This window comes from Rhinoraja longicauda, chromosome 35, assembly GCF_053455715.1.
Source record: "Rhinoraja longicauda isolate Sanriku21f chromosome 35, sRhiLon1.1, whole genome shotgun sequence".
In the NCBI taxonomy this organism is placed as follows: Eukaryota; Metazoa; Chordata; class Chondrichthyes; order Rajiformes; family Arhynchobatidae; genus Rhinoraja; species Rhinoraja longicauda.
Window position 1 is genome coordinate 19893694 of NC_135987.1, and position 18008 is coordinate 19911701.

Below are 18008 nucleotides of genomic sequence, written 5' to 3' on the forward strand. Positions count from 1 at the left end.
CCTCAGAAGGCAGTGGAGGCCAATTCTCTGAATGCATTCAAGAGAGAGCTAGATAGAGCTCTTAAGGATAGCGGAGTCAGGGGGTACGGGGAGAAGGCAGGAACGGGGTACTGATTGAGAATGATCAGCCATGATCACATTGAATGGCGGTGCTGGCTCGAAGGGCCGAATGGCCTCCTCCTGCACCTATTGTCTATTGTCTATTCTGGGGGGTGGGAAGAAAGCTGGTAAAGAGGTGGGGACAGGACAAAGCCTGGTGAGTGATAGGTGGATAGACATTGTGTATTGGCTTGCCAACTTACTAACTCCCAAACAAGGAATAATGGGTGATGTCACCGCCCCGCGCCCCAAGTGACCTCACCCAGCCAGCGGCCACGTGCTCCCGCTCCACCAATGGTCGCCGCCCGGACCGGGAGGTGGGTTGCTACGCTGACTGAACTCGAGTGGAGTACACTCATTGTACACACTGCCTACTTCGTGGAATACAACCTTGAATTGAATTGAATACATTTTCTTGGCCAAGTATGTACACATACAAGGAATGAGCCTTGGTGCTCCGCTCACAAGTAACAACACGACATACAGGAAACAATTAAGAATAAAACATAAAACATTAAGAATATTAAAACATAATTAAAACATTAATCATGTGAAGAATGACATAAAATACCAGAGCAAAAGGAGGCTACAGGCTTTGGTTATTGAGTAGAGCTAATACTCGCGGGGAAAAAAAGCTGTTTTTATGTCTGGCTGTGGCTGCTTTGACAGTCCGGAGTCGCCTTCCAGAGGGAAGTGCTTCGGAGAGTTTGTGGCCAGGGTGAGAGGGGTCAGAGATGATCTTGCCCGCTCGCTTCCTGCCCCTTGCAGTGTACAGTCCGTCAATGGGGGGGAAGGTTGCAGCCAACAACCTTCTCAGCTGTGCGAACGATCCATTGCAGCCTTCCGGATGTGGTGCTTGGTGGTTGAGCCAAACCAGACCACGATGGAGAAGGTGAGGACAGACTCCACAATGGCAGTATAGAATTGGACCATCTTGACCGCATAGTCCCTTCGTCCCCTGTAGATACTTGCCTGAACTTGTACCGGATGCTATGTAAATGCAGCTCTGATTTTCCCCCCGCCTCTTTTTGTTGTATTTAAGAATGGAAAATGTGAAAAACGCCTGAGGCTCGACCATAAATATGAAAATCACATCTGCTGGTTGATTTAAGTCACCCCATCCCCCCCCCCCCCCCCCCTCATTAAATCAACCTTAAAATTTGACAGATGTTATCATTTTAATCCGCTGAGAATGGTACGCTGATGAGAGTCAGTGTGGTGTAGTGGAAACACATGGCCCTAGGGCCCACTCCAAGGAGTGGATTAACAATACGTTTTGCAAATAAAATGCTTTGGTTTTGAAGTGTGAAGTAAGTCGAGAGAAAGTAGTTCTGGCCAGTTGTGAATTGCTCTTTTTTCAACTCTCCATCATTGCTCGAACCTCTGAAATTGTCTCTCCAAGCTTCACCCTCTCTTCACCCTGCGGACGTACTCTCTCTTTTTCGCTTTCCACTCTTCTCTCTCTCTCTCCCTCTCTCTCTTTCTCTCTCAATGCCTCTCCCTCCCACCCCCTCTTCCTCCCCTCCTCCACCACTTCTCCTTGCCTCTCTCTCCTTTTCTCTCCCCCTCCCTCTCCCCTCTTCTCCCCCTCTCTCCCCACTCTTCCCCCTCCCTCTCACCCCCTCTCCCCCAGTCCCCCCTCACTCCCCCTCTCGCTCCCTCACTCCCCCTCCCTCCCCTCCTCTCCTCTCCCCCTCTCTCCCCCACTCTTCCCCCTCACTCCCTCTCACCCCCCTCTCTCTCCCTCTCCCCCAGTCCCTCCCTCACTCCCCCTCCCTCCCCCTCTATCCCTCCATCTCTTCCTCTCTCCCTCCCCCTCTTTTCTCCAAGATTTTAGGTTTCAGTTTCCTCCCCCACTCCAGAGACGTACAGGTTTGTAGGTGAATTGGCTCGGTATAAATGCAAATTGTCCCTAGTGTGTGTAGGGTAGTGTTAGTGTGTGGGGATCGCTGGTCGGCGCGGCCTCGGTGGGCCGAAGGGCCTGTTTCCGTGCTGTATCTCCAAACTAGACTAAACTAAAGTGGGAGCACATCGGGGTGCAGGTGGGGGTCGCGGGGAAGAACGAGGAAGGAGCAATGGTATTAATTGAAGTCGGAGAATTCAATGTTCATACCTCTGAATGAATGGAACATTCAAACAATTTAAAAAAATCAATGTTCATACCATTGAACGACCCAAGTAAGCTACCTTAGCTGATGGGCAGGCTGATGATTTCAAAGCCACAGTCACCTCTTATTTTACAGGGAGTCCTTATTTTATTTTTAGAAAATAACTAGACCAAGTGGACCCGTTGGGCCCAAACCTCTTCTGCATTGGTGAGCTCCCTCCCCTCCCCTTCCCCTCCCCCTCCCCTCCTTCCCCTCTCCCTTCCCCTTCCCCCCACTTCATCCCCCTCAACCCTCCCCTCCTCCCTCCTTCCCCCTCCCTCCCTAGGAGATAGATTTAAACTTTAAAATGTGAATAACTTTAAAAATATAACTCCAATTTCAATGAAACCTCTTCCATCAGCACCAAAGGGACGACGGTGAGTAAGGTGGGCCTAAAATTGTCGCGCTATCGTGTACCGTTTTGGCTGTAGTTACGGACAAACAAACAAACGAGAGTTTTAGTGTATAGATTTCCTTCTACTGCCTTGATGAGATTCGAACTCTCGTCTCCAGATCAATGGTCCAAAACCCTGGTTGCTGCCCCACCGAATCTACTGTGGTGTTATGGTATCAAGGGTTAAATGCTGAAATACTGGCGTTAATATCTGGAACTAATTATGGGTAGGGAGGAACTGAGGGTCTCGACCCGAAACGTCACCCATTCCTTCTCTCCAGCGATGCTGCCTGACCCGCTGAGTTACTCCAGCACTCTGTCTTCAGGAGCTAATTATTCTTTGGTCAAAATCTTCTCTGCTTTGGAAAAACTAGGGCCCACCAAAGTTCCACATCCTAATTACACTGAGATGCTGCCTCTGCCTTACGATTCGGGCTGCCAACTGTCTCGTATTAGCCGGGACATCCCGTATTTTGGGCTAAATTGGTTTGTCCCGTACGGGGACCGCCCTTGTCCCGTATTGGTATGGTTGCCAACTTCCTCACTCCGGGGCAAAGGGTGACGTCACCGCGCCGCGCCCCACGTGACCTCACCCAGCCAGCGGCCACGTGCTCCCACTCCACCAATGGCGGCCGCCATTGGTGGAGCGGGAGCACGTGGCCGCTGGCTGGGTGCGGTCACGTGGGGCGCGGGGCAGTGACGTCACCCTTTGTCCCTTATTTGGGGGTGAGGAAGTTGGCAACCACTACTTACGATGTTCTAATGCAGATGAGATAACGATCATCTCACTAACTCCGAGCAGGGGAAGCAAGCTGTCTGTGATGCCTTCTCTTTTATGGTCAGGTGCCACTGTCATAATTTGTTTGGATAGAAGGCACAAGGCTTCCACCAATTAAGGGAAGCGAAGGACTTTCAATGTAAACAACATGCCCATGAACGAGACAACACATGACCACCATGTGACAATCTGTGGAATTCACTGCCTCAGAAGGCAGTGGAGGCCAGTTCTCTGAATGCATTCAAGAGAGAGCTAGATAGAGCTCTTAAGGATAGCGGAGTCAGGGGGTATGGGGAGAAGGCAGGAACGGAGTACTGATTGAGAATGATCAGCCATGATCACATTGAATGGTGGTGCTGGCTCGAAGGGCCGAATGGCCTACTACAAATAAAGCTCTGTTATACTGCATCTATTGTCCATTATAAACCTGCAGGAAAGTTTAGTTTGAAGGAGGCTGGTTTAAACCGAAGATAGACACAAAAAGCTGGAGTAACTCAGCGGGACAGGCAGCATCTCAAGAGAGAAGGAATGGGTGACGTTTCGGGTCACGACCCTTCTTCAGACTTGATAGAATGATATTTCTTTATATGGCTGCCTGTCCCGCTGAGTTACTCCAGCTTTATGTGTCTATCTTCGGAAAATTTCGTTTCGTTTAGATTAGAAATACAGCACGGAAACAGGCCCTTCGGCCCATCGAGTCCACGCCGCCCAGCGATCGCCGACAATCATTCGTAGACTAGTACTGGCCTCATGTTCTCATCTCCTCCCCTTTCTGCGTTCCGCAGAGACCGTTCCCTCCGTAACTCCCTGGTCCACTCGTCCCTTCCTACCCAAACCACCCCATCCCCGGGCACTTTCCCCTGCAACCGCACGAGATGCAACACCTGTCCCTTTACCTCCCCCCTCAACTCCATCCAAGGACCCAAACAGTCTTTCCAGGTGAGACAGAGGTTCACCTGCACCTCCTCCAACCTCATCTATTGCATCCGCTGCTCCAGATGTCAACTTCTCTACATCGGCCAAACCAAGCACAGGCTCAGCGATCGTTTCACTCAACACATTCACTCAGTCTGCCTTAACGAACCTGAGCTCCCGGTGGCTGAGCACTTCAACTCCCCCTCCCACTCCCAGTCTGACCTTTCTGTCATGGGCCTCCTCCAGTGCCATAATGAGGCCCAGCAGAAATTGGAGGAACTGCACCTCATATTTCGCCTGGGCAGCTTGCAGCCCAGCGGTATGAACATTGACTTCTCCAACTTTAGATAGTTCCTCTGTCCCTCTCTTCCCCTCCCCCTTCCCAGTTCTCCCACTGTCTTCCTGTCTCCACCTATATCCTTCCTTTGTCCCGCCCCCCTGACATCAGTCTGAAGAAGGGTCTCGACCCTAAACATCGCCCATTCCTTCTCTCCTAGATGCTGCCTGACCTGCTGAGTTACTCCAGCATTTTGTGATACCCTCGTCGTATCCTACACACACTAGGGACAATAGGGTGTCAGGGGTTATGGAGACAAGGCAGGAGAATGAGGTTAGGAGGGAGAGTTAGATCAGCCATGATGGAATGGCGGAGTGGACTTGATGGGCCAAATGGCCAAATTCTACTCCTATCTCTTCTGAGCTTATGAATTTACAGACGTACAGCATTGTGGGTTAATTGGCTCCTGTAAATAGCCCCTCGTGTGTAGGATAGAACGAGTGTACGAATAATTGTTGGTGATTGCGTGGACTTGAAGGGCCGAAGGGCCTGTTTCCGCACGGTCTCTCTAAACTAAACTAAACTGGAGACCCAAAGACCAAGACCAACTAGGACAAGGTGCGTCCAGTGACACTGGGGTCTCTCTGCGTACTGGTATCAAGGCTTGGTTGCCCTCTGTGCAAGTTCCTCAGTGCAGAGAGTGCCTCTCAAGATTGATGCCTGAACCCTTTCAGTGGCCACCCCAAGGCAGGATGTGTTGATGATAAACCTACCGAAGGCGGCCTGCCAAGAGAAAAGGAGCGAGCTTTCAGTCAGACTTGGCGGCGAGCCCAGGCCGTCTGAATTGCAAGCCTTCCACCCGTTCTGCACTACCGCGAGGCAAGCCAAGCCAAGAGAGGGTTGTCAGCTTCAAGCACAGAGATAGCCGGGACAGGGGGAAAGATGTGAGGAAGCTGGGAAAAAACATCTGGCGGCCTGGCCTGCTTGCTCCTTCCCCACTCTGCTGCAGTCTGCCTCCTCCCCACCACGTGCCTGTCTCCTGCAGTTGGCCGATCGCTGTGCCTTGGGCTGACCGACCAGTGTGCTGTTTTCTCCCTGTTCCAGGTTGTCAGCAGAGTTGCAGCTCAGCAAGGTTTCGACCTGGACCTTGGTTACCGGCTGCTGGCTGTGTGTGCAGCAAACAGAGACAAGTTCACACCAAAGTCCGCAGGTAGGAAGCATTGTTTTGTGTCTCTTGTCATTCCCCCTCCTCTCCCCCTTCCCCCCCCCCCCCCCCACCCCCTCAAACCACAGAAAACTCGTTTGACTGAAAATGCAAATTTTGACTTTTGTGAAATGACTACATTTTATTTCAAAAAAGGCTGCTTCCTGAAGTCTTGTGCTGTGTGTGTGTGTTTGTGTGTGTGGAATAGCCAAGACTCCATATATCCAAATGACCCTGAGCCTGTTGGGCCTCCTGACTTTCAAGCTTTCGAATCCCAAAATACTTCAGCAAAAGAGAAAACAAAATTGCGTGTTGGTGTCAGTGGTTGCACTGGCCGTGTTGTTGAGTGTGCAACAGGATATTGGACGTGTCTGTTGTGGGACTGAGAATGCAAGCGGGGGGGCTGCTTCTTCAAGAGATCGTTGCTCTCAGGCCCGTTGTTTATCTTGGCTCTCAGCAGAGTGCAGTCTTCAGGGAGACCTCCGCCTTTGTGTTGCTTGGACCAGTCCCAGTTGGGAAAGTGCAATTGTGCTTCGTCATGCTGAGTGTGGGCTGCCTGGCACCAACATTGTGTAACGCCATCACCGCCAGCAGGAGATGCGGCTGGGGTTACGAGGAGAATAGGGTTAGGAGGGAGAGATAGATCAGCCATGATTGAACGGCGTAGTAGACTTGATGGGCCGAGTGGCCTCATTCTGCTCATAGAACAATCACATTGAATGGTGGTGCTGGCTCGAAGGGCCGATTGGCCTACTCCTGCACCTATTGTCTATAGAAACATAGAAAATAGGTGCAGGAGGAGGCCATTCGGCCCTTCGAACCAGTGCCGCCATTCATTGTGATCATGGCTGATCATCAACAATCAGTAACCCGTGCCTGCCTTCTGCCCATATCCCTTGATTCCGCTAGCCCCTAGAGCTCTATCTAACTCTCTTTTAAATTTATCCAGTGAATTGGCCTCCACTGCCCTCTGTGGTAGAGAATTCCACACATTCACAACTCTCTGGGTGAAAAAGTTCCTTCTCATCACAGTTTTAAATGGCCTCCCCCTTTATTCTCAGACTGTGGCCCCTGGTTCTGGACTCCCCCAACATTGAGAAAAAATTTCCTGCATCTAACATGTCCTGTCCTTTTATAATTTTATACGTAATCTCCTATCACATGAACATATGTGGCTGCCCTTTGTAAAGTCATGAGGATGTTACTGGTGGCTGGTCCTAGACAGATATCCCTGTTAGTTGCACCCTGTCTGGGTTCAGTACCCCGTTCCTGCCTTCTCCCCATACCCCCTTACTCTGCCATCCTTAAGAGCTCTATCTAGCTCTCTCTTGAATGCATTCAGAGACTTGGCCTCCACTGCCTTCTGAGGCAGTGAATTCCACAGGTTCACAACTCTTTGACTGAAAAGGGGTTTCCTCGTCTCCGTTCTAAATGGCCTACCCCTTATTCTTAAACTGTGGCCCCTGGTTCTGGACTCCCCCAACATTGGGAACATGTTTCCTGCCTCTAACGTGCCCAACCCCTTAATAATTTTACATGTTTCGATAAGATCCCCTCTCATCCTTCTAAATTCCAGTGTATACAAGCCTAGTCGCTCCAGTCTTTCAACATACGACAGTCCCGCCATTCCGGGAATTAACCTAGTAAACCTACGCTGCATGCCCTCAATAGCAAGAATATCCTTCCTCAAATTTGGTGACCAAAACTGCACACAGTACTCCAGGTGCGGTCTCACTAGGGCCCTGTACAACTGCAGAAGGACCTCTTTGCTCCTATACTCAACTCCTCTTGTTATGAAGGCCAACATTCCATTGGCTTTCTTCACTGCCTGCTGTATCTGCATGCTCTTCGAAGCTAGTCGCATCCAAGATGCTTTTCGAAGCTAGTCGCATTTGCCTGCATTTGGCACATATCCCTCTAAACCTTCTCTCTCCTTGTACTTGCCCAAATGTCTTTTAAAAGTTGTAGGTATACCTGCCTCTTCCACCACCTCAGGTAGCTTGTTCCTCGGGACCGTCAGTCTCTGTGCGGATAAACCTGCCCATCAGATCCCCTTTCTGAGATCACTGACACAGTCTGAAGAAGGGTTGCTAACTGTCCCGTATTAGCCGGGACATCCCATATTTTGGGCTAAATTAGTTTGTCCCGTACGGGACCGCCCTTGTCCCATACGGGACTGCCCTTGTCCCATATTAGTAGGGATGCCAACTTCCTCACTCCCAAATAAGGGACAAAGGGTGACGTCACCGTCCCGCGCCCCACGTGACCTCACCCAGCCAGCGGCCACATGCTCCCGCTCCACCAATGGCGTCACGTGGGGCGCGCGGGGCAGTGACGTCACCCTTTGTCCCTTATTTGGGAGTGAGAAGTTGGCAACCCTAGTCTCAACCCGAAACTTCCGTCACCCTTTCCTTCTCTTCAGAGATGCTGCCTGTCCCGCTGAGTTACTCCAGCACCTTGTGTCTTCGGTGTAAACCAGCATCTGCAGTTCTGTCCTGCAGAAGGTTCAGAGGGATATGGGCCAAACACAGGCAAATGGATCGAGCCAAGATGGGGCATGTTGGTCGGCACGGGCAAGTTGGGCTGAACGGCCTGTGTCCGTACTGGGGGCATGATGTATGTTTGATGAGCTCATCATTAACATCATTAACATCAAAGTATCAGGGCAGCACGGTGGCGCAACAGTAGAGTTGCTGCCTTACAGCGCCAGAGATCCAGGTTCCATCCTGACCACGGGTGTTGCCTGTATGGAGTTTGCACGTTCTCCCTGTAACCACGTGGGTTTTCTCCGGGTGCTCCGGTTTCATCCCACACCCCACAGACGTGCAGGTTTGTAGGTTATTTGGCTTCGGTAAAGATTGTAAATTGTCCCCCAGTGTGTGTAGGATAGTGCTATTGTGCGGGGTGATCGCTGGTCGGCACGGACTCGATGGGCCGAAGGGCCTGTTATCACACTGCATCTCTAAAAATGTAACCATAGAACCATCGGATTTTTATCAACGTTGATTATGTTACTCGTGAAGTCCTTGGATTCTTTAACATAGGGCGGCACGGTAGCGCAGCGGTAGAGTTGCTGCTTTACAGCGAATGCAGCGCCGGAGACTCAGGTTCGATCCTGACTACGGGTGCTGCACTGTAAGGAGTTTGTACGTCCTCCCCGTGACCTGCGTGGGTTTTCTCCGAGATCTTCGGTTTCCTCCCGCACTCCAAAGACGTACAGGTATGTAGGTTAATTGGCTGGGTAAATGTAAAAAATTGTCCCTAGTGGGTGTAGGATAGTGTTAATGTGCGGGGATCGCTGGGCGGCACGGACTTGGAGGGCCGAAAAGGCCTGTTTCCGGCTGTATATATATGATATGATATGATAACATGCCTGATTTTTGTCTAATGTGTTATAAAATGCTATCTCATTTCATTGCAATGTTGAGTGCATGGAAAGGTCTGGCATATGCTATGAATTCTTGCTTAGGATCCCAGGGTGGGTTTGCCAGAAGGACATTGATGAAATGGAGCTGTTGCGTTCAATATTGATGTTGGTATTTCGCGGTGTAACATTTGCAGAAATACTGAGCACTTAATTGCCAACGGATTATCAGTGGCCACTACACTGAACTGTTTATGACTATTTTTTGGATCAAGTGGTCACTAGGGGTCTTCCTCACGACTAGACACAAATTGCTGCAGTAATAGGCTTGTATACACTGGAATTTAGAAGGATGAGAGGGGATCTTATCGAAACGTATAAGATTATTAAGGGGTTGGACATGTTAGAGGCAGGAAACATGTTCCCAATGTTGGGGGAGTCCAGAACAAGGGGCCACAGTTTAAGAATAAGGGGTAGGCCATTTAGAATGGAGATGAGGAGAAACTTTTTTAGTCAGAGAGTTGTGAATCTGTGGAATTCTCTGCCTCAGAAGGCAGTGGAGGCCAATTCTCTGAATGCATTCAAGAGAGAGCTAGATAGAGCTCTTAAGGATAGCGGAGTCAGGGGGTATGGGGAGAAGGCAGGAACGGGGTACTGATTGAGAATGATCAGCCACGATCACATTGAATGGCGGTGCTGGCTCGAAGGGCCAAATGGCCTCCTCCTGCACCTATTGTCTATTGTCTATGACTCAGCGGGACAGGCAGCATCTCCTGTCAGAAGGAATGGGTGACATTTCAGGTCGAGATCTTTCTTCAGACGGAGTCAGGGGATGGGGGGAACGAGAGATATGGAAGGGGAAGGTGTGAAAAACAAGAGATCAAAGGGGACGAAGGTCAAGGAAAATGTAGAATCAATCATTGTTAGCCCGGGGAAGGTGACAATGAGGCACACAAGGTGATATTTAATTAGGCGGACAGTCAGACTGGTCGGAGAACGAGGATGGGGGAGGGATGGAGAGAGAGGGAAAGCAAGGGGTTGCTTGAAGATAGAGAAATCAATGTTCATACCGTTGGGGGTAAGCTGCCCAAGAGGTTCCCTTCCATATCTCTTGTTTTCCTCTCCCCTGACTCTCAGTCTGAAGAAGGGTCTCGACCCGAAGCGTCACCCATTCCTTCTATCTAGAGATGCTGCCTGACCCGCTGAGTTACTCCAGCACTTTGTGTCTTATCATCGGTGTAATACAGCATCTGCAGTTCCTTCTCCCCACACTCTCTTCCTCAGGGACGATGGTCCTGCCAGAAACAAGGAACTGCAGATGCTGGTTAATACACAAAAGGACACAAAGTGCTGGAGTAACTCAGCAAGTCAGGCAGCATCCCCGGAGAACATGGACGTCTCGAACCGAAACGTCACCTATCCATGTTATCCAGAGATGCTGCCTGACCTGCTGAGTTACTCCAGTATTTTCTTGTTTCTTGAGTTGGGGAGGTGCAGAAGGATGAGGGGGGATAACATTGAAATCTACCGGATAATGTAAGGTCTAGATAGAGTGGATGTGGAAAGGATGTTTCCAGTAATGGGTGTGTCTAGAACAAGCGGGCACAGCCTCAGAATAAAAGGACATACCTTCAAAATGGAGGAATTTCTTTAGCCAGAGGGTGGTGAATCTGTGGAATTCATTGCCACAGATGGCTGTGGAGGCCAAGACATTGGGTATCTGTAAAACAGAGAGAGATTGACAGGTTGATGATTAGAAAGGGCGTAAAAAGTTACGGGGAGAAGAGTGGAGAATAGGGTTCAGAGAGGAAAAATAAATCAGCTATGATTGAATGGCAGACAAGACTCGATGGGCTGAATGGCCTAATTCTACGTCTGTGCCTTATGGTTATGGTCTTATTGTCTGGAGCAATGTCACCTATCCATGTCCTCCAGAAATGCTGCCTGTCCCGCTGAGATACTCCAGCGTTTTGTGTCTTTCTTTGGTATAAACCAGCATCTGCAAACTCCTTTCTATACATCTACCCTGGTAAGTCCCTCTAGGATCTAACCTGTGGTGCTGGCTCGAAGGGCCGAAAGGCCTACTCTTGCACCTATTTTCTATGGTGAGGGGGTGGGGTTTCGATGTTTGAGCAAGGTCACCCCTTATTCTTCTGAACTCAAAATGAATGCAGGCAAAAACAATGTGGTATTTCTTTGGAAGGAAAAACGCTCTCGTTCCAGGGATTGTGCTGGGGAATCTGTCTCCAGTGTTACTAGATCTACATTTTAGGCTTGTTGGCTTTGAACAGGATCCATTGTTTGACCACATTCACATGCAAAGCAGTGTTTGATCTGCCACCTCTCAGCCCAGTGACAGCGTGGTGCGTGTCCTCTCCAGATCCGGGTCAGAGCTGCCGCCCATGTCATTCATCCTTTGACCAGGAATGCCAAAAACATCATGAGCCGACCGACCGCGTCTGCCAACGTTGCAGGGCAAGGAAACCTTTGGAAGAAAATTCAACTGTGAAGCCCTGCGGACCACCTCGAGAATGTGTTTGATCTCGACACAGATCCTTTAAAGTTCTGGCCTCAGTGAATTTCAGGTTAATAAGCCACAGGAGCAGAATTACGCCATTCAGCCCACCGTCTTCTCCGCCATTCAATCATGGCTGATCTATCTCTCCCTCCTAACCCCATTCTCCTGCCTTCTCCCATAACCCCTGACACCCGCACTAATCAAGAATCTATCTATGTCTACCTTAAAAATATCCATTGACTTGGCCTCCACAGCCGTCTGTGGCAATGAATTCCACAGATTCACCACCCTCTGACTAAAGAAATTCCTCCTCATCTCCTTCCTAAAGGAATGTCCTTTAATTCTGAGGCTGTGACCTCCGGTCCTAGACTCTCCCACTAGTGGAACTATCCTCTCCTCCACATCCACTCTATCCAGGCCGTTCACTACTCTACCCAGCGGAGTTCCTGGCCCCTACAGTAGCCCCTGTTACCTGTCAGTGCCTGACCCACGTGCTTATCCACCACACTGAGGGAAGCCTGCCAGCTTCCTGACTAGGTTTCTCCAAGGACAAGCTCTACCATGGTCTCCCCTTCTCTCTACAGAGATGATGACCATGCCAACCAGGTCATTACTGCCCAGCGTCGTGAGATTCTCAACCTTCCCAAATAGTGGAAGGCCTGGATAGAGGGGGTGTGCAGAGGATGTTTCCACTAGTGGGAGAGTCTAGGATTAGAGGGTACAGCCTCAGAAAAAAAGAACGTACCTTTAGAATGGAGATGAGGAGGAAATTATTTTGCCAGAGGGTGGTGAATCTGTGGAATTCATCGCTGTAAAGGCCAAGTCATCGGGTATTTTAAAAGTAGAGATTGTGAGATTGTTCATTAATGCGGGTGTCAGAGGTTGTGGGGAGAAGGCAGGAGAATGGGGTTGAGAGGGAAAGATAGATCAGCCATGATTGAATGGTGGAGTAGACTCGATGGGCCGAATGGCCTAGTTTTGCTCCTATGTCTTATGACATATGAGATCTCTGTGGTCTGCTCACACTCTTGTTCATTCCACCTTTACTGGATCCAGTAGCAGTGAATGTGTCCGCAATTGGCCATGACCCAAAGTGAGATAACGTAGACCTCGTGTTAGTGGGTGATCGATGGCTGGCATGGACTCAGTGGGTGGATGGGCCTGTTTCCCTGTGGTATCTTTCAATCAATTGAATTAACCATTCAGCACAAGGACAGGCCCTTCGGCCCACAATGTCTGCACTGAACACGATACCAAGTTAAATTCATCTCCTCTGCCTGAATGCAACATGATCCATTCCTGCATTCCCCGCAAATCCATGGACCTATCCCAAGCCTCTTGATTGCCCCTATCGTATCCATCTCCACCATCACCCCTGACACAGCTTCTGTACGGAGAACTGTATCAGGGCAAGCGCTCAGTAGGAGGACAGAAGAAACGGTTGAAGGACTGCCTCAAAGTGTCCCTCAAAGACTTGGACATCAACCTCAGCACTTGGGAGTCTCTTGCTCTAGACCGTCCAACCTGGCGTAGCAAGCTCACCACAGGAGCCCGTGCAGCAGAGAACAGACGCACTGCAGAGGCCCAGAGGAAACGCACCGCGCGCAAGGCCCGGGCTACCTCCACTCCCACTGCAGCACCCATCCACTTGTGTCCTACGTGTGGGCGTGCCTTCCGGGCCCGGATTGGCCTCACCAGTCACTTCCGGACCCACAGTCACCACAGTCTCCAACTGAAAGTGAAGTCATGGTCATCTTCCAACCCGAAGGACGAACAACAACAACAACCATCAGCCCTGGCAGTGTGCTCCAGGCACCCACCACCCTCTACGTAAAAAAACTTGCCTCGCATGTCTCCATACCCTGCTCTGCTGTAGTACACAGTGAATTAACAGCATGGCACCAAGCCATGAAGCCCATTTAACCAGCACTGGTGGTTAAGCTTCCATTCAATCAAATCTCACCCCACCACTGGCACATCTTTCCTTGGTGTTCCAATCCACAGGCAGCTGAACCATCTTTTCACCAGCTGGAGAGCAATCCTGACCACCCATCCAATATCAGTCTGAAGAAGGGTCTCAACCTGAAATGTCCGTCTGAAGAAGGGTCTCAACTCGAAACGTCGCCTATTCCTTCTCTCCAGAGATGCTGCCTGACCCGTTGAGTTACTCCAGCATTTTGTGTCTATCTCCCATCTACCTCGCTGGAGACCTTCGAACTATCTTTAATCAAACTTTATTGAACTTTATCTTTCTACCCTTTATCATTTATGTGTGTGCACTGTGGACGGTTTGATAGTAACCATGAATAGTCCATTTGTTGACTGTGTAGCTCACAAAAAAAAGCTTTTCACTGTACCTTGTTACACGTGACATTAATAAACTCAATCAAAGGTTTAAAGTGAGGGGTGAAAGATTTCATAGGAATCTGAGGGGTAACTTTTTCACACAAAGGGTGGTGGGTGTATGGAACGAGCTGCCGGAGGAGGTAATTGAGGCAGTGACTATCACAATGTTTAAACAGGTACATGGATAGGACAGGTTTAGAGGGATATGGGCCAAACGCAGGCAGGTGGGACTAGTGTAGATGGGACTAGTGTAGATGGGACATGTGGGCAAGTTGAGCTGAAGGGCCTGTTTCCACACTGTATCACCACTCTATGACTCTAATCATTGACTCCTCCAGTGTATGGAGCTGCTCAACACTGCTTGTACAGCCCGCAGTGGGACTCTGAATCTGACACTGCAATCAATTCCAAGCCAGAAGGCACTCAGTGCTAACAGACGACTGCTTAACCTGAGAGCCCTGGTTCTCATTAAACCCACTGTTCCTGCAGGATGTCAGTAGTACACTGAACCCAAGGCTAAAGATTGTTGCCTGTAACAAGAGATGCTGATCCTGTGTCACGTCCGCTGTTCAGGGAATAAGATTGTTCAGTGTATGAACAAACTGCAGATGCTGTTTCAAACCGAAGGTAGACACAAAATGCTGGAGTAACTCAGCGGGACAGGCAGCATCTCTGGAGAGAAGGAATGGGTGACGTTTCGGGTCGAGACCCTTTTTCAGTCTGACCCGAAACGTCACCCATTCCTTCTCTCCAGAGATGCTGCCTGACCCGCTGAGTAACTCCAGCATTTTGTGTCCACCTTCGATTTAAACCTGCATCTGCAGTTCTTTCCAAAAAATAAGATAGTTTAGTTTCGAGATACAGCGTGGAAGTTGGCCCTTCGGCCCACCGAGTCCGTGCCACCCATCGATCACCTGCACACTAGTTCTATGTTAGGAGAAAGCCCATGCGGTCACAGCGCGAACGTGCAAACTCCACACAGACAGCACCCATAGTCAGGATCATTGTTATTAAACAATTATCCTGTATCCACACACTGTAAATGGCTCGATTGTAATCACGTGTTGTCTTTCCGCTGACTGGTTAGCACGCAACAAAAGCTTTTCACTGTACCTCGGTACACGTGACAATAAACTAGACTGAGATGGAAGCCGGGTCTCTGGAGCTGGTTACTTTGGCGAGCTGGCAGATCCGTTCCCATATCCGACTTCCGAGGCTGACTTTGCACACTGGTTTCCCGCCCCCCCCCCCCCCCCCCCCCTACCTAGGCGGAACGTTCCGGTACCAGTGGACCCCTCTCTGAGGCCGTAACCTCTGTTAGTCCGGCAAGGGCTCTGGAACCAAGGGTTCCGGTGGTGGTGGACTTCTCCCTGCCTCAACTACCTCCTCTGGCAGCTCGTTCCTTATGCCCACCACCCTCTGAGTGAAAAAGTTGCTCCTTAGGTTCCTACTAAATCTTCCCCCCCCCCCCCCCTCACCTTAAACCAATGTCCTCTGGTTCCTGATTCCCCTATTGTCTGATCTGTTTGGATTGCATGCAAAGCAAAGCTTTTCACCGTACCTCAGTACAGACGACAATAATGAACCTCGAAAGCCAAGAGTGTTCTATTGTTGTGTGTCCCAGATAGAACAATGACATTCTAACTTGCAGCAACACAACACAATATGTAAACATAGTGCACTGTATACAATATGATAAACGAGAGAGAAAAAAGCTCAGTGTGTGTACACTGTGTATATATATATATATTTATATATATATATATATATATACACAGTGTACACACACTGAGCTTTTTTCATCATATTGTATACAGTGCACTATATATATATATATATATAGCTTCATGTATTTTGTGTTTGTTCTGATTGTTGGCAAATTAATTTCCCTCCTGCGATAAATAAAGTTCTATCGTATCAATTATATATATATTGATATACACACACACACACACACGTATAGATATACACACACATGTACATATACCGTATACACACACACACATATATATATATACTGTATACACACACACACGTATAGATGTACACACACGCACACACGTACATATACTGTATACACACATACACGTATAGATATACACTCACACACGTACATATACTGTACACACACACACATATATATTGTATACACACGTGTATAGATATACACACATGCACACACATACATACTGTATACACACACACATATATATACTGTATAAATACACACGCACACACACACACATATAAATACTGTATACACACACACACACACATATATATACTGTATATATACACACACACACACGCACACATATGTACACATAAAAAACAAACAACAATAATAGTGCAATAATAACAATAATAGTCTGTGTAGTTCAGAGCTTATTTGAGGTTGTGGTGTTTAATAGCCTGTTGGCTGCAGGGAACAAGCTGTTCCAGACCCTGGACCTTCCAGTTTTCAGGCTGCTGTCCCTTCTTCCTGAACGTGTGATGGTGAAATCGAGTGCGTCTGCAGGACCAGCCATGATATTGCAGCAAGGCAGAGGTGGTGGGGCCCAGCCTTGGGTCTCGTGTAGCTGCTGCTACCAGTGCAGGACAAAGGAGAGCTGAAACGGTTAATGGAATTCCTGTAATCATTCAGGCAAAGCGCGAGCTCGCTCTGCCAAGAATGTTCCTTGTATTTTCAAGCTCCCCGTCTTTGCCAGGGGCCAGGGCCGAGGCATGAGGGATACGAGGAGGCCCGACATATGGTTTTGGTATAAAAGAAACAGGCACTGGCCACAAGCAGAGCAGTGAGCGTTCAGGCAGAGGCCCAGGGGCTGGGGTTGCCTGGCGATGGTGAAAAAGGGTGTGCAGTTGCCGGGGAGACTGCAAGGCCAGTCATGCAGCAGCAACTATGGCAATGAGCCTTCTTACAGAACAGATGGTAGCACAGGGCTTGTGATAACGTCACGGGGACTCAGAGTGCTGGAGTAACTCAGCGGCTCAGGCAGTATCTCTGGAGGGTCCCGACCAGAAACGTCACCTATCCCAGTTCTCCAGAGATGCCGGAGTAACTCAGAGGCTCAGGCAGCATCTCTGGAGGGTCCCGACCAGAAACGTCACCTATCCCAGTTCTCCAGAGATGCCGGAGTAACTCAGAGGCTCAGGCAGCATCTCTGGAGGGTCCCGACCAGAAACGTCACCTATCCCAGTTCTCCAGAGATGCTGGAGTAACTCAGAGGTTCAGGCAGCATCTCTGGATAACGTGGATAGGTGACGTTTCAGGTTGAGACCCTCCAGAAATGCTGCCTGACACCTTGAATTACTCCAGCACTTTGTGTCCTTTTGTGTAAACCAGCATCTGCAGTTCCTTATTTCCACTGTGTGATACTGTGACTACCATCACAGGTCTGAAGAAGGGTCTCGACCCAAAACGTCACTAACTCCCTCTCTCCAGAGATGCTGCCTGACCCGCTGAGTTACTCCAGCTTTGTGTGTCTGCCTTCGGTTTAAACCAGCATCTGCAGTCCCTCCCTACACATTCCGTCACTTGCGTTTATTTTAGTGTTTAGTTTATTATTGTCACGTGTGCTGAGGAGCGGTCAAAAAGCTTTTTGTTACGTTCTGTCCAGTCAACGAAAAGACCATACAAGACTACACAGAAGGCAGTGGAGGCCAATTCACTGGATGAAGAGAGTTAGATAGAGCTCTAGGGTCTAGCGGAATCAAGGGATATGGGGAGAAGGCAGGCACGGGTTACTGATTGTAGATGATCAGCCATGATCACAATGAATGGCAGTGCTGGCTTGAAGGGCCAAATGGCCTCCTCCTGCACCTATCTTCTATGTTTCTATGTAATCACAGTGTACAGATACAGGAGAAGGGGATTTACCTTTATTGCAAGTTAAAGTCAAATAAAGTCTGATTAAAGACAGTTTTAAGGTCACCAATGAGATAGATGGGGAGTGGGGGGGGGGGGGG

The 18008-nt window shown here is 49.3% G+C and overlaps 1 protein-coding gene across 8 annotated transcripts in view; it reads left to right on the top strand.

Moving 5' to 3' along the window:
* zmiz1a (zinc finger, MIZ-type containing 1a) overlaps nt 1-18008 on the top strand; it is a 334001-nt gene that overhangs the window by 209542 nt on the left and 106451 nt on the right. For all 8 annotated transcript variants that reach the window (XM_078428564.1, XM_078428560.1, XM_078428561.1 and 5 more), the window contains exon 5: nt 5715-5820. In XM_078428564.1, the coding sequence (XP_078284690.1) occupies nt 5715-5820 (106 nt within the window). The remainder of the gene's footprint in view (nt 1-5714; nt 5821-18008) is intronic.